We start from the raw sequence: 18,050 nt of genomic DNA, 5'->3' as shown, positions 1-18,050 counted from the left end.
TCCCTGGCATGCTCTCAATCAACTTCTGGACCAAATCCTGACTGATAGCAGTCCATTCTAGCATAATCAATGCTTGCATTTTGCCAGAATTTGTTGGTTTTTGTTTGTCCACCCGTCTCTTGATGATTGACCACAAGTTCTCAATGGGATTAACATCTGGGGAGTTTCCAGGCCATGGACCCAAAATCTGTTTTGTTCCATGAGCCATTTAGTTATGACCTTTGCTTTATGGCAAGGTGCTCCATCATGCTGGAAAAGGCATTGTTGGGCGCCAAACTGCTCTTGGATGGTTGGGAGAAGTTGCTCTAGGAGGACATTCTGGTACCATTCTTTATTCATGGCTGTGTTTTTAGGCAAGACTGTGAGTGAGCCGATTCCCTTGGCTGAGAAGCAACCCCACACATGAATGGTTTCAGGATGCTTTACAGTTGGCATGAGACAAGACTGGTGGCATCGCTCACCTCTTCTTCAAATAAGCTGTTTTTCAGATGTCCCAAACAATCGAAAAGGGATTCATCAGAGAAAATGACTTTGCCCCAGTCCTCAGCAGTCCACTCCCTGTACCTTTTGCAGAATATCAGTCGGTCCCTGATGTTTTTTCTGGAGAGAAGTGGCTTCTTTGCTGCCCTCCTTGAAACCAGGCCTTGCTCAAAGAGTCTCCGCCTCACAGTGCGTGCAGAAGCACTCACACCAGCCTGCTGCCATTCCTGAGCAAGCTCGGCACTGCTGGTAGTCCGATCCCGCAGCTGAAACAGTTTTAAGATACGGTCCTGGCGCTTGCTGGTCTTTCTTGGGCGCCCTGGAGCCATTTTGACAATGGAAGCTCTCTCCTTGAAGTTCTTGATGATGCGATAGATTGTTGACTGAGGTGCAATCTTTGTAGCTGCGATACTCTTCCTGTTAGGTCATTTTTGTGCAGTGCAATGATGGCTGCACGTGTTTCTTTAGAGATAACCATGGTTTACTGAAGAGAAACAATGATACCAAGCACCAGCTCCTTTTACAGTGTCCAGTGATGTCATTCTTACTTAATCATGACTGATCGCCAGCCCTGTCCTCATCAACACCCACACCTGTGTTAATGGATCAAGCACTAAAACGATGTTAGCTGCTCCTTTTAAGGCAGGACTGCAATGATGTTGAAATGTGTTTTGGGGGTTAAAGTTCATTTTCTGGGCAAATATTGACTTTGCAAGTACAGTAACTGCTGTTAAGCTGATCACTCTGACATTCAGGAGTATATGCAAATTGCCATTAGAAAAAATGAAGCAGACTTTGGAAAAATTAATATTTGTCTCATTCTCAATTTTTTTGTCCATGACTGTACACTTACAGTATTTTTTTTATTTTTAGAACACGTAGCATTATTTAAAAAAAAAAAAAAAAATTTACTTGCTGGTCATAAAAGGCATATCACTTGTAATGTGTTTATTTTTAAACTAGCATTCCGGTTATTTATTTATTCCTTTCTCTTTTAGTCCGCAAGAGGAACCATAAAGGATTTCATTGGTTTCAATGCCAATGGTGATGCAGAGGCTCTCCGCAAAGCTATGAAGGGATTGGGTAAGCTTTCTGTGATGCATTGTATAAGCTTCTACTGTATTTAAAGGGGGGTTTCCTGAACTATTAGTTTTTGGGCCCTTAATAATAAAAAAAAACCCCACAAAAATAGGCAGGAAGTTGCTAACTGCTGTCTCAGTGGTCATTGACCGCTCCTGCCAGAGATCCTGCTGCTCCCATCAATAGAGCAGCTCTTACTATTCCAGGCTGCCCTGTTGATGGGGAGTGACTGTCAGTCAGCATGACATCAGCGCTAACTACCTGTCAGCAGAGAAGACAAGTGGCTGTTCTGTTAACGTGACGTCAGGGTAAGCCGTAGAATCACTGGCAGGAGCGGTTTGTGATAGCTCTGGACTGTCAGGTAGTTGGCAACTACCTCACTGTTAGTTCTTAAACCCATAGTAAAATAAATAAATTGGCTCTCGATAACCCCTTCTTTAAATACAGTTTAACACTTTGCCATCGTAGCTCTGTAGTTAGAATCCGTTTCCATTTGCAGTAATACGCTGTTGTCCGCTATTCGCACCATTCTGAGTTTTGACTGCCTTGTCTGGTCCCTGTGTGGCTTGTGATCAGAGCAATGTCTGAAGGGGGACAGTTGGCTGCTCATCTTAACAGCCATGCCAGCCCCATTCTCTTATTGCATACCAATCGATAACAAGTTTTTTGCTTCTATTAACTCATAGGTACTGATGAAGACACAATTATGAAAATCCTCACCTCAAGAAGCAATTATCAGCGTCAACAAATTGGTGTTGCTTTTAAGACTTTATTTGGAAGGGTAAGATTATTATGGTGCATAGAAAATGAACGCTGTATTTAAAATCACGTACTGTATGTCTCATAGTAAATGTTGAGCTAGGTTTATCAATGGAGTTATACCAGTATTATTCCACAACTTGTGACTACAACAAATGGCCGTGCCTGTCAAATTACCCACTGACTTGTGTACAAACATTCTCCCTTCGTAGTCTGTGTACTCGGCCATATTTCACAACCTGCAGCACAACATTGAGTAACACTGTACACTTTATCTGCATACCGACAGTAAATGTCTCCCATTCTGTAGGAGCGCAGAGCATTGCGGTGTGGTGCGTGTGTCTCTACAGTTGTGGCCCAGATCATTAATGGAAGGAACCATAGTCCAGTAGTCGTGTTTCTCTTTAAAGACAAAAATCAATGAGGTGCAAAAAGTTTCCTCCCTGAAAGTGTTTGGATTTCATTCCCTTCTCCCAACTCTAGTTTTCTGGTGTAATGTGAAAAAGACAAACTTGAGCAAATATGGCCTGAACCAAAAGGTAAGACTAATAGGCTATTTGCACACGACATTGCGGATTTGCCTGTGGAACTTTCTGTGCGGATTCTGCATCTCTTGGCAGAAAAAGCAGGTCAAAATCTACGCCTTTTTTTTTTTTTTTTTGCGGCTTTACTGCGTTTACCCCTGTGTATTTCTATTATGGAATGAGTGCAGAAACGCTACAGATCCGCACAAAGAATTGACATGGTCCTTCTTTTAATCCGCTGCGTTTTACGTGTGGACTTTTACGCACCAATAGCACAGTATTTTTATTTTTGTTTTGCCATTGATTTACATTGTACTTTAAATCACTTGCAGATCTGCAGCGTTTCTGCGCAGAAAAAACGCTGCAGATCCGCAGGAAATCTGCAATATGTGCACATACCCTATACAGTATCCCTTTTCTGCCACTCAACACTTTTCTGAAAAGTGGGTGCTGATTAAAGCAGGTGCAAAAAGATGTCCTATAATATATCTAATATATAAAGCTGAATGTGTGTATGTCCGGGATTGGCATCTGAACCGTCGCCGCTACAGCCACAAAATTTTGCAGTCACACGTCTGGACCCCGAGAGCATCATAGGCTATGTTGTGAGGTGAAATTTTAACCCCGCGCTTTCCAATTCACCAAACAATTTTGCCCCTATCTACATAATGGGGGGGAAAAAGTGAAATGAAAAGTGTTGGAGGCAAATTGACAGCTGCCAGATGTGAACAAGGGGGACTTAAACAGTGAGAGCGATGGTGCCAAAGAGTATATACTGTACAGTTGCTAAGGTGGGGCCCCGACATGGGATACTCACCACACACGGGGATATGAACACACACACAAAATGTGCCACACACTACCACGTGCTTGAACACATATACCACCCTCAGCACACATTTCACCACACATACACCAACCTAGCCACATAAAAGTCAAAACACAAAAGTCACCGCTCAAAACTCGCCACGCGCAAAACTCGCCACATGCAAAACTTGCACCCGTGGAAAAATTGCCACATGCACAAAAGTTGCAACACATGAAAAAGTTGCCTCAAACAAAACTTGCACATACTCAAAAGGCACCACACATAAAACTCGCCACGTGCAAAACTCGCCATGCACAAAACTTGCTGCACACAACTTGCTACACTAACCTGTCTCATGCAACTCGACACACAAAAAGTTGCTACACGCATGTCGCCACACAACTCATCTCACAAAAATCGCCACATGCATGTCGCCACATGCAACTCAACACACACAACTTGACACATGAAACTCGCCCTAAAACACACACAAGTCTGGTATTATCCTTCAAAAATAAAAATCTGATTAATAAGCAGACAAACTGCAAGAGCAACAAATGTACCATATAGGAAATACGCCAGCTGTCAGTCACATGACCTGTCTATTATGTGTACAGTCATGGCCAAAAGTATTGACACCGCTGCAATTCTGTCAGATAATACTCAGTTTCTTCCTGAAAATGATTGCAATCACAAATTCTTTGGTATTATTATCTTCATTTAATTTGTCTTCAATGAAAAAACACAAAAGAGAATGAAGCAAAACATTGATCATTTCACACAAAACTCCAAAAATGGGCCATACAAAAGTATTGGTGTTGTGGATTCTGTTTTTGGGCTCCCTCTGGTGGTTACAGATGGTACTGGGTGACTTGTGTTCTCTGCGGTCTCTGGTGTCCACCTGTTCTATCAGGATATGGGAGTTTCCTATTTAACCTGGCTTTCTTGTCATTTCCTCGCCGGCTATCAATGTAATCAGTGTGTCTTGTTACCTCTGCTTCCCGCTTCTGTATTCTTCAGGACAAGCTAAGTTTTTGATTTTCCTGTTCCACGTTTTGCTTAATTTTTGTCTTAGTCCAGCTTGCAGATATGTGATTTCCTTTTTGCTGGTTGCTCTAGTGGGCTGATATTACTCCTCATGTTCCATGAGTTGGAACATGAGTTCAAGTAATTTCAGGATGGTTTTTTTGTAGGGTTTTTCGCTGACCGCGCAGTTCACTTTTGTATCCTCTGCTATCTAGCTTTAGCGGGCCTCATTTTGCTGACTCTGTTTTCATAACTACGTATGTGCTTTCCTCTCATTTCACCGTCATTACATGTGGGGGGCTGCTATTTCTGTGGGGTGTTTCTCTGGAGGCAAGAGAGGTCTGTGTTTCTTCTAATAGGGAAAGTTAGTTCTTTGGCTGGCGCGAGACGTCTAGGAATCATCGTAGGCACGTTCCCCGGCTACAGCTAGTTGTGTGTTGAGGTTCAGGATCGCGGTCAGCTCAGTTTCAATCACCCTAGAGTTTGTTTTGTTTTTTGTGCTTGTCCTTTTGTGATCCCCTGCCATTGCGATCATGACATATTGGCACCCTCAGCCTAATACTTGGTTGCACAACCTTTAGCCAAAATAACTGCGACCAACCGCTTCCGGTAACCATCAATGAGTTTCTTACAATGCTCTGCTGGAATTTTAGACCATTCTTCTTTGGCAAACTGCTCCAGGTCCCCGATATTTGAAGGGTGCCTTCTCCAAACTGCCATTTTTAGATCTCTCCACAGGTGTTCTATGGGATTCAGGTCTGGACTCATTGCTGGCCACCTTAGAAGTCTCCAGTGCTTTCTCTCAAACCATTTTCTAGTGCTTTTTGAAGTGTGTTTTGGGTCATTGTCCTGCTGGAAGACCCATGACCTCTGAGGGAGACCCAGATTTCTCACACTGGGCCCTACATTATGCTGCAAAATTTGTTGGTAGTCTTCAGACTTCATAATGCCATGCACACGGTCAAGCAGTCCAGTGCCAGAGGCAGCAAAGCAGCCCCAAAACATCAGGGAACCTCTGCCATGTTTGACTGTAGGGACCGTGTTCTTTTCTTTGAATGCCTCTTTTTTTTTTTTTTTTTTTTTTCTCCTGTAAACTCTATGTTGATGCCTTTGCCCAAAAAGCTCTACTTTTGTCTCATCTGACCAGAGAACATTCTTCCAAAACGTTTTAGGCTTTTTCATGTAAGTTTTGGCAAACTCCAGCCTGGCTTTTTTATGTCTCGGGGTAAAAAGTGGGGTCTTCCTGGGTCTCCTACCATACAGTCCCTTTTCATTCAGACGCCGACGGATAGTACGGGTTGACACTGTTGTACACTCGGACTGCAGGGCGGCTTGAACTTGTTTGGATGTTAGTCGAGGTTCTTTATCCAACATCCACACAATCTTGCGTTGAAATCTCTTGTCAATTCTTCTTTTCCATCCACATCTATGGAGGTTAGCCACAGTGACATGGGCTGTAAACTTCTTAATGACACTGCGCACGGTAGACACAGGAACATTCAGGTCTTTGGAGATGGACCTGTAGCCTTGAGGTTGCTCATGCTTCCTCATAATTTGGTTTCTCAAGTCCTCAGACAGTTCTTTGGTCTTCTTTCTTTTCTCCATGCTCAATGTGGTACACACAAGGACACAGGACAGAGGTTGAGTCCACTTTAATCCATGTCAACTGGCTGCAAGTGTGATTTTAGTTATTGCCAACACCTTTTAGGTGCCACAGGTAAGTTACAGGTGCTGTTAATTACACAAATTAGAGAAGCATCACATGATTTTTCAAAGGGTGCCAATACCTTTGTCCACCCCCTTTTTTATGTTTGGTTTGAAATTATATCCAATTTGGCTTTAGGACAATTCTTTTTGTGTGTTTTTTTTTTTTTTTTTTTTTTTTTTTTGTTTCATTTAAGACAAATTCAATGAAGATGATAATACCAAATAATTTGTGTTTGCAATCATTTTCAGGAAGAAACTGAGTATCTGACAGAATTGCAGGGGTGTGAATACTTTTGGCCATGACTGTATGTGTGAGCTAATATATACTGCTAGGGGGAGGGCTTCCTGTTGGCTGGGGATTTATCAGGCTGCCAATTTAGCTTACAAATACTGAGGTAAAAATACTGAGCAAATAACGTGTGAACGAGGTCTAATACAGGAGGAGATGATATACAGATATATACTATGTACAGGGGAGATAACACACAGGTATATACTATATAGAGGAGGAGATGACATGCAGGTTCATACTATATACAGGAGGAGATGACACAGATATATACTATATACAGGGGAGATGACATACAGGTATATACTATATACAGGAGGAGATGACATACAGGTATATACTATATACAGGAGGAGATGACACACAGGTATATACTATATACAGGAGATGACATACAGGTGTATACTATATATAAGGGAGATGACAAACATGTATATACTGAGGTGAAAATGAGAGGTGTGAGTGCAAAATGAGAGGACTGAGGGAAATTAGTGGAGTGATCGGAAAATGACAGATGTGAGGTCGAAATGACAAGTGTTAGGGGGAATGAGAGGTGTAAGGGGGAAAATGAAAGATGTGATGGGGAAAATGAGAGGCATGATGGGAAAATAAGAGACGTGAGGTGCTATAACTAACCACAGATATTTACTATGCCCAGGCAACACCGGGCTCTTCAGCTAATAAATATATATATATCTATCCTCACGTCTCTTATTTTCCCATCATGCATCTCATTTTCTCCCTTACACCTCTCATTTTCCCCTAACACTTGTCATTTCGACCTCACAACTGTCATTTTCCGATCACTCCTCCTCACTCCTCTCATTTTGCACTCACACTTTTTCATTTTCACCTCACACCCCTCATTTTCACCTCAGTATATACATGTTTGTCATCTCCCTTATATATAGTATACACCTGTATGTCTTCTCTTGTATATAGTATATACCTGTATGCCATCTCCCTTGTAAATAGTATATACCTGCTGTATGTCATCTCCTCCTGTATATTGTGTATATACCCATGTGTCATCTCCTCCTGTATATATTATATACCTGTCATCTCCTCCTATATATAGTATATACCTGTATGTAATCTCCCCTGTATATAGTATATACCTGCTGTATGTCCTCTCCTCCTCTATACCTGTGTCATCTCCTCTTTTATATAGTGTATTATATACCTGTATGTCATCTCCTCCTGTATATAGTATATACCTGTGTCATCTCCTCCTGTATATAGTGCTAAATTGGCAGCCTGATAAATCCCCAGTCAACAGGAAGCCCTCCCCCCTGGCAGTATATATTAGCTCACACATACACATAATAGACAGGTCATGTGACTGACAGCTGCCGGATTTCCTATGTTACATTTGTTGCTCTTGTAGTTTGTCTGCTTATTAATCAGATTTTTATTTTTGAAGGATAATACCAGACTTGTGTGTGTTTTAGGGCGAGTTTCATGTGTCAAGTTGTGTGTGAGTTGCATGTGGCGACATGCGTGTAGCAACTTTTTGTGTCGAGTTGTATGTGACAGGTTAGTGTAGCAAGTTGTGTGCAGCAAGTTTTGCGCATGGCGAGTTTTGCACGTGGCGAGTTTTGTGTGGTGCCTTTTGAGTATGTGCAAGTTTTGTGTGAGGCACAAAAGTTGCAACACATGCACACGCGGAAAAATTGCTACATGCAACTTTTGCAAGTTTTGCGTGTGGCGAGTTTTCCATGAGGTGAGTTTTGCATGTGGCGAGTTTTGAGCGGCGACTTTTGTTTTGACTTTTGTGGCGAGGTTGGTGTATGTGTGGTGAAATGTGTGCTAAGGGTGGTATATGCGTTCAAGCACGTGGTAGTTTGTGGCGCCTTTTGTGTGTGTTCTCATATCCCTGTGTGTGGTGAGTATCCCATGTCGGGGCCCAACCTTAGCATCTGTACGGTATATACTCTTTGGCGCCATCGCTCTCACTCTTTAAGTCCCCCTTGTTCACATCTGGTAGCTGTCAATTTGCCTCCAACACTTTTCCTTTCACTTTTTCCCCATTATGTAGATAGGGGCAAAATTGTTTGGTGAATTGGAAAGCGCAGGGTTAAAATCTCGCCACACAACATAGCCTATGACGCTCTCGGGGTCCAGACGTGTGTGACTGTGCAAAATTTTGTGGCTGTAGCTGCGACGGTGCAGATGCCAAATAGAGAGAGATATATATATATATATATATATATATATCACCACACACACCTTTATATATTAGATATATGTAGCAGAATTCATCACATGCCCACTTCTACCGCAGATTGTATCTGCTATATAGACAGTCCGAAATGTATTACCTTCTAATCCACTTGTGTCAAAATCTGATTGACAATGGTCTTTAAAGTTTTCCACGTTATAGTATGACCATAACCTGTACAAACACAGGCACAGAGTAGTCATTTGGGGTGACTCTGGATAATGGGTGCCTGTGACAGCTCAAAACATGGCTATAGAGCAGGGGTTGGCAACTAATTTTCCCAATGGGCAACATGAGACCGACTGTTGTGAGGGCTGAACCATTAGGCCGGAACTAATTCTACTCCATATTAATATCGATTATATTAATTGTCACTTAATATTGAGCGGAATTAAGTATGCTGCCATCCCCCTATATATCATTTGAACCCAAGTACAGCCCCTTATATACTGTAAGATACCCCCACATGCAGCATAATGTCCCCATTGCCCCCCCATGCCCACCCAAACATCCCGTACACATGGGGAAAAAAAATAACATCCTAACCTCTGTCCCGTTCCCCAGCGCTCTGCTGCTCTCCGTGCCTCCGGTGCGCTGACTCTCCGCAGTACGCACTGACGCGATGAAATCATGTAATCACGTCAGCTGTTTCACATGCGAATCGGTGGAGGAAGTGGCCGGAGGCCCCTCCTCCTCCAGAAAAGTAAGCGCAGATGGAGCTAGCTAGTGGGTGGGCACGGTGTGGCCTGTGGACCTCTGCTTTCCAGCCCCCTGGCTGTCTTGTTCTACGGGCTGGAATGACGCAGCCAGAAGGACGGATGTGGCCCAAGGGCCGCACTTTGCCCAGGTCTGCTAAAGAGCGATGAAGAGGAGGCTAAAAATAAGTAAAGAAATTCAACAGATGGTTTGATGGCACAGCAGTGATGAAGAAAAAAAAATACTGGTTACCATCAGTTTGCACTCCATCAATATAGGTTATGGTTGCTTACACATTACCAAGGATGTATTTGCATTAACTAACTTGAATGGGGTTGGATATAGTCTTGGGAGACCTCCGTGTGATACACGTCTTTTTGCTTTTGTAGAAGTGATCATATTTTTCTGGTGAACAAAAAATCAAGGGCACTTGATAAACGGCACCCACCCTCTTAATTTCTATGGAAGTAATAAGGAAGTGCTTGCTTTTTCTTGGACTATTTCTGCATTTTGACTAGTGTTGCTCATCTGAGTCTGCGCTTACCTAATTACTAAATGGTTTGTCTACTAATGTTATATTGATTTTAATATCAGATTGGTCGGGGTGCATCCCCTCCACAGTCGGCTGTTCCCGAAGTTCAGTTGCAGAACCGCAAGGCCACATTCACACGTTCTGTGTTCACCCACTCCTGATTTTTGCTTTTCCTCTGATTGTTCCACTCCTGGTTTTGGCTTACAGATACTGATGTAAAATACTGACTTAAGAGTGTTGTCCACTCAATTATAAGACCTTCTAAAGACTAGATGTGTGTTTTTTTTTTTTTTTTTTTTTTTTTTTTTTTATGTCATGAGTTGCAAAACCATATTATTCAAATTGATTTGTGACTGTGCACAATTTCTAGAGTACTGCTGCAGGTGCATTTGTTTAATCTATTTTATTATGTAATCCTAGATGGTGGCCCGGTTCTAATGCATCGGGTATTCTAGAATATGCATGGCCATGTAGTTTATTGCCCAGCCACGTAGTATATTGCCCATCCACGTATGTCACAGGTTAAAAAAACAAAACCTATACTCACCTTCCAAGGGCCACTTGTAGTTCGATCACATGACCGTGACGTCATGGCAGGTCCTTCTCGCGCATGGAGCTGAACCTGCCGCTTGCATGGAGCGGTCACCGGAGCGTAGCCAGGAGCGGGAAAGGTGGCGGATAAGGGGGAGTAGGGAGGGACTAATCGGACTGTGGCCGTCGCTGATTGGTCGCGGCAGCCATGACAGGCAGCTGGTGAGACCAATCAGCGACTTGGATTCCATGACACAGAGGCCGCGACCAATGAATATCCGTGACAGACAGGACAGAAGGAAGTGACCCTTAGACAATTGTATAGTAGATATTTTTAACAATATTGTGTTTATAATGCAACAGGATCTTGTTGACGACCTAAAATCCGAACTTACTGGGAAACTTGAGAAGGTGATAATTGCACTAATGACTCCATCCAATCTGTATGATGCATATGAACTCCGACATGCTATCAAGGTACGTAGCTTATGCCTTAGAGTGAACTTTCACCCTCTATTTCAAGTGGTAGGTGAATGAATATAACAGTTTGGAGCACTTCCCTTCTGCACCACTAAACAATGAATGTTACTGTATATGTTATTCTTGAGAACAAAAACCCATCTGGATGCATAAGTGTGTAAACTGACGTTTTGTTGGCAAATTTAAAAAGACAAACCTATTTACCCACCAGCAGCATGGAATGTCCTCAACTCCCTTTTCATGTGAAATTTCTGGTCTTAGGAGCCGTGGGCCTGCAGCAGCTGGGATACTATGCCTTATCACTGTGTGAACACAACTTTATCAGATTAGCATAACCTTTTTTAATCTTTAATTGTTAGCCCAGATGGTCTTTTCTCTGCTCCCTAGTTTTCTATCGCTGTATTTGTAAAGGTACCTTCACATTAAGCGACGCTGCAGCGATACCGACAACGATCCGGATCGCTGCAGCGTCGCTGTTTGGTCGCTGGAAAGCTGTCACACAGACAGCTCTCCAGCGACCAACGATGCCGGTAACCAGGGTAAACATCGGGTAACTAAGCGCAGGGCCGCGCTTAGTAACCCGATGTTTACCCTGGTTACCATCCTAAAAGTAAAAAAACCAAAACTCTACATACTTACCTACAGCTGTCTGTCCTCCAGCGCTGTGCTCTGCACTCCTCCTGTGCTGGCTGTGAGCACAGCGGCCGGAAAGCAGAGCGGTGACGTCACCGCTCTGCTTTCCGGCTGACCAACGCTCACAGCCAGTACAGGAGGAGTGCAGAGCACAGCGCTGGAGGACAGACAGCGTTAGGCAAGTATGTAGTGTTTGTTTTTTTTACTTTTAGGATGGTAACCAGGGTAAACATCGGGTTACTTAGCGCGGCCCTGCACTTAGTTACCCGATGTTTACCCTGGTTACCAGTGAAGACATCGCTGGATCGGTGTCACAGATGCCGATCCAGCGATGTCCACGGGAGATCCAGTGACGAAATAAAGTTCTGGACTTTCTTCAGCGACCAACGATCTCCCAGCAGGGGCCTGATCGTTGGTCGCTGTCACACATAACGATTTCATTAACGACTAGCTGAAGAGCCCGGCTTTGCCTGGGCATAGTAAATATCTGTGGTTAGTTATAGCACCTCACTTCTCTTATTTTCCCATCACGCCTCTCATTTTCCCAATCACATCTTTCATTTTCCCCCTCACATCTCTCATTTTCTCCCTCACTCCTCTCATTCCCCCCTAACACTTGTCATTTCAACCTCACATCTGTCATTTTCTGATCACTCCACTATTTTTTCCTCACTCCTCTCATTTTGCACTCACACCTTTTCATTTTCACCTCACACCTCTCATTTTCACCTCATCACCTCAGTATATACATGTTTGTCATCTCCCTTGTATACTATATATATCTGTATGTCATCTCCTTTATATAGTATATACCTGTATGTCATCTCCCCTGTATATAGTATATACCTGCTGTGTCATCTCCTCCTGTATATAGTATATACCTGTGTCATCTCCCCTGTATATAGTATATATGAGTGTCATCTCCTGCATATAGTATATACCTGCATGTCATCTCCTCCTGTATATATATGTACCTATATGTCATCTCCTCCTCTATATAGTATATACCTGTGTCATCTCTCCTGTATATAGTATATACCTGTGTGTCATCTCCTCCTGTATTAGACCTCGTTCACACGTTATTTGCTCAGTATTTTTACCTCAGTATTTGTAAGCTAAATTGGCAGCCTGATAAATCCCCAGCCAACAGGAAGCCCTCCCCCTGGCAGTATATATTAGCTCACACATACACATAATAGACAGGTCATGTGACTGACAGCTGCCGTATTTCCTATATGGTGCAATTGTTGTAGTTTGTCTGCTTATTAATCAGATTTTTGTTTTTGAAGGATAATACCAGACTTGTGTGTGTTTTAGGGCGAGTTTCGTTTGTCAAGTTGTGTGTTGAGTTGTGTGTGGCGACATGCATGTAGCGACTTTTGTGAGATGAGTTTTGTGTAGCAACATGCGTGTAGCAACTTTTTGTGTGTCGAGTTGCATGTGACAGGTTAGTGTAGCAAGTTTTGCGCATGGCGAGTTTTGCGCGTTGCGAGTATTGTGTGGTGCCTTTTGAGTATGTGCAAGTTTTGTGTGAGGCAACTTTTGCATGTGTTGCAACTTTTGTGCATTTGGCTATTTTTCCGCGTGTGCAAGTTTTGCGTGTGGCGAGTTTTTCATGAGGAGAATTTTGCACTTGTGGCGAGTTTTGCAAGAGCCTAGTTTTTGCATGTGGCGAGTTCTGCGAGTGGCGAGTTTTGAGTGGCGACTTTTGTGTTTTGACTTTTATGTGGCGAGGTTGGTGTATTTTTGGTGAAATGTGTGCTGAGGGTAATGTGTTCAAGCACGTGGTAGTGTGTGGCGCATTTTGTGTGTGTTCATATCCCCGTGTGTGGTGAGTATCCTATGTCGAGGCCCCACCTTAGCAACTGTACGGTATATACTCTTTGGCGCCATCGCTCTCATTCTTTAAGTCCCCCTTGTTCACATCTGGCAGCTGTCAATTTGCCTCCTACACTTTTCCTTTCATTTTTTCCCATTATGTAGATGGGGCAAAATTGTTTGGTGAATTGGAAAGCGCGGGGTTAAAATTTCACCTCACAACATAGCCTATGACGCTCTCGGGGTCCAGACGTGTGACTGTGCAAAATTTTGTGGCTGTAGCTGCGACGGTGCAGATGCCAATCCCGGACACACACACACACACACACACACACACACACACACACCCACACCCACACCCACACCCACACCCACACCCACACCCACACCCACACCCACACCCACACCCACACCCACACCCACACCCACACCCACACCCACACCCACACACACACACACACCTTTTATATAGTAGATATCGTTGCTACGTCACAAATAGCAACGATATCGTTAACAATATCGTTATGTGTGAAGGTACCTTTACTGCAGACCATTTTAAAATCTTGCAGCACAGATTATAATCTGTGATTATAAGTTTCCAAGACTAAACACCTGAAGACAACTACAGATTTGAATCTATTCTACCTGTACTAAAGAATCTGTCAGCAGGATTTCACCAAACTATTTATATGTGGATGCAGCTCTTTCAAAGAAAAGGTTGAACAATACATCTGGGTATGTGCACACGTATTCTGGTCCACTGGATTTTTCCGCAGCAGATTTGATAAATCTGCAGGGCAAAAACACTGCAGATTTACCGCGGTTTACACTGCGGTTTTACAACTGCGGTTTTCCATAGGAGCAGCTGTGGAATCCGCAGAAAGAAGTGACATGCTGCGGAATGTAAACCGCTGCGTTTCCGCGCGTTTTCCGCAGCATGTGCACAGTCTTTGGTTTCCCATAGGTTTACATTGAAGTGTAAACTCATGGGAAACTGCTGCAGACCCGCAGCTGCGGATCCGCAGCAAAATCCGCATCGTGTGCACATACCCTTACATGTCCATGCTGTTATTGAGAAAACGTCTTTTAAATTGATATGCAAATAAGGCTAAAGAACTGTGGTAGATCTGAAGCCTGTCACTCCAGCACTATGCCCGACACTGCTTCTTTCTGCTTGACTGACTGCTCCTTTTGTCTGAGGTTTCCGTGCATTATGAAACGGATCAGTTGAAAAACTGAACATGCACTAAAAACTGCAACACATGACAAATTCAGTCAGTTTATGGTGCTTTTTTTTTTGTTTAAAATTTAGGTCTATAGGTTGAACAACCTTTCACGACTGTATTCACTTCTGCCACAAATACAAGCAAAGAATCCTAATAATGTACCTTTTCAGAGTTATAAAACAATTCTAAATCCAATAATGAATTACTTGTTGTGACCAGTCCTGGTGTATATTAAGATTTTGGGTGGAATAATCCCTTTTTCTTGTGCAGTTTTGTACTATGTGCCTTTTTAAAATATGATCAATCCATGAAGATTAGCTCAATTATTGTATGATACTTGTTTGACTCCCTAAACTCTGATTTCCTCTTTGAATGAAGACTTTCTTTGTAAGAAACTTCTTGACGTATATTGTGTGTAAACAGTGGGTATGGAAAGTATTCCGACCCATTTAAATTTTTCACTTTGTTTTATTGCAGCCATTTGGTACATTCAAAAAAAAGTTCTCTTTTTTTTCTCATTAATATACATTCTGCACCCCATCTTCACTGAAAAAAAAACAGATGTAGAAATGTTTGCAAATTTAATAAAGAAAAACTAAAATATCACATGATCATAAGTATTCAGACCCTTTGCTCAGACACTCCTGTTTAAGTCACATGCGGTCTATTTCCTTGTGATCCTCCTTGAGATGTTCTACTCCTTCATTGGAATCCAGCTATGTTTAATTAAAGTGATAGCATTTGATTTGGAAAGGCACACACCTGTCTATATAAGACCTCACAGTGCATGTCAGACCAAATGAGAATCATGAGGTCAAAGGAACTGGCCAAGGAGCTCAGACATAATTGGGGCAAGGCACAGATCTGGCCAAGGTTACAACAGTTTCTGCAGTACTCAAGAGTCCAAACTGCACAGTGGCCTCCATAATCCTTAAATGGAAGAAGTTTGGGACCACCAGAAGTCTTCCTAGACCTGGCCGTCCAGCCAAACTGAGCAATCGTGGGAGAAGAGCCTTGGTGAGAGGTAAAGAAGAACCCCAAGATCACTGTGGCTGAGCTCCGGAGATGTAGCAGGTAGATGGGAGAAAGTTCCACTAAGTCATCTATCACTGCGGCCCTCCACCAGTAAGGCCTTTATGGCAGAGTGGCCCGACGGAAGCCTCTTCTCAGTGCAAGACATACGAAAGCCTGCATAGTTTGCTATTAAAAACATGAAGGACTCATAGACTCTGAGAAATAAGATTTTATGGTTTGATGAGACGAAGATGGACCTTTTTGGTGATAATTCTAAGCGGTATGTATGGCGAAAACCAGGCACTGCTCATCACCTGCCTAATACAATCCCAACAGTGAAACGTGGTGGCCACATCATTCTATGGGGATGTTTTTAAGCTGCAGGGACAGGAAAAATGGTTCATTGAAGGAAACATGAATGCAGCTAAGTACAGAGAGATCCTGGATGAAAACCTCTTCCAGAGTACTCTGGACCTCAGACTTAGCTGAAGGTTCATCTTCCAACAAGACAATTACCACCAAGCACACAGCTAAAATAACAAAGGAATGGCTTCAGAACAACTCTGTGACCATTTTTGACTGGTCCAGCCAGAGCCCTGACCTAAACCTAATTTGAGCATCTCTGGAGAGACCAGAAAATGGCTGTCCACCAACGTTCACCATCCAACCTGATGGAACTGGAGAGGATCTGCAAGAATAAATGGCAGAGGATCCACAAATCCAGGTATGAAAAACGTGTTGCATAATTCCCAAGAAGACTCATGGCTGTTCTAGCTCAAAATACTGAGTAAAGGGTCTGAATACTTATGGCCATATGATATTTCAGTTTTTCTTTTTTAATAAATTTGCATAAATTAACTACATCTCTGTTTTTCAGTCAAGATGGGGTGCGGAGTGTACATTAATGAGAAACTTTTTTTAATTTACCAAATGGCTGCAATGACAGTGAGAATTTTAAAGGGGTATTAATACTTTCTGTACCCACTGTACATAATGACTAGTCATTAAAGTGACGAGTAAATTTGTGGCATATGGTACGCAGCAGTTCATTAGTAGGGTGGGAAGGGACTCCATTCATTTTGTGTGTAAGTATCACATGTGGAGTCTGCTCCATTACCAGTAGATCTGACTGCCGCAGTTTGACCCCTAAGATACCATGGTCAGGGTTGCCATCTGTCTAGAAATCTCAGGACTGTAAAATAAAAAATTGGGTTCATTTTTGCACTCTGTATTAAAAAAAAATAAAAATAAAAAAATTATATATATATAAGTGTGCCCTAAAAACTCATTTGTTCAGACTGGCCTACCGCCTCAATGCATTAACCTAACGATCCCTGTGTGGCCTATTTATAATAAAAAAAAAAAAAAAAAAAAAGGTTCCTCGCATCATGTTCTCATACACTTTATCAGTATTAGCCCTCTGTGTCTGTACTGCTACATACTTAGGCAGGTAACTGGTTCATGCAGCTTTACATGAACACCTGAGCCTTACACTATAGCTGGTCCGAATAACTAAAGCAATTGTTACCATCCACCTCTCGTGTCTCCCCTTTTCCCCATAGTTTGTAAGCTTGCGAGCAGGGCCCTCACTCCTCCTGGTATCTGTTTTGAACTGTATTTCTGTTATGCTGTAATGTCTATTGTCTGTACAAGTCCCCTCTATAATTTGTAAAGCGCTGCGGAATATGTTGGCGCTATATAAATAAAATTATTATTAAATATATATATATATATATATATATATATATATATATATATATATATATATATATATATATATATATATATATATATATATATATATATATATATATATATATATATATATATTTTTTTTTTACACTGGTTGGACAAAATAATGGAAACGCCTAACCTTTTGCCATCATCTTTGAACATGTGAGAAACATGCAAACCGTGACGGATGGTAATGTTTTGTAGTTGATTATTTGTGATGTGTATGTAAATTAACTGTTTGTTTTGCTGAATTATAAGAACATTGATGAGAACCTGATACCAATGGCAGACCTCTCAGATTTTCAAAGAGGCCAAATTGTTGGTGCTCGTATGGCAGGCGCTAGTGTAACAGAAAGTGCTCGAATGCTTGGCGTGTCAAGAGGTACTGTCTCCAAAGTAATGACTGCGTTTTGAAAGAGAAGGAAAAGTGTCCGCAGCAAAGCACAGGTCTGGCTGAAAGTAGAAGTTGACTGAGAGAGACTGTCTGACTCT

The 18,050-nt window shown here is 42.3% G+C and overlaps 1 protein-coding gene across 2 annotated transcripts in view; it reads left to right on the top strand.

Moving 5' to 3' along the window:
- Positions 1–18,050, top strand: part of ANXA5 (annexin A5) — a 66,203-nt gene that overhangs the window by 24,151 nt on the left and 24,002 nt on the right. For both annotated transcript variants that reach the window (XM_069743882.1, XM_069743883.1), the window contains 3 exons: positions 1,479–1,563; positions 2,247–2,341; positions 11,017–11,130. In XM_069743882.1, coding sequence (XP_069599983.1) covers positions 1,479–1,563; positions 2,247–2,341; positions 11,017–11,130 — 294 coding nt within the window. The remainder of the gene's footprint in view (positions 1–1,478; positions 1,564–2,246; positions 2,342–11,016; positions 11,131–18,050) is intronic.

Source organism: Ranitomeya imitator, chromosome 1 (assembly GCF_032444005.1).
Source record: "Ranitomeya imitator isolate aRanImi1 chromosome 1, aRanImi1.pri, whole genome shotgun sequence".
Lineage (NCBI taxonomy): Eukaryota > Metazoa > Chordata > Amphibia > Anura > Dendrobatidae > Ranitomeya > Ranitomeya imitator.
Note: the sequence above shows the minus strand (reverse complement) of the source record. Positions and strands in the feature narration are given on the sequence as shown.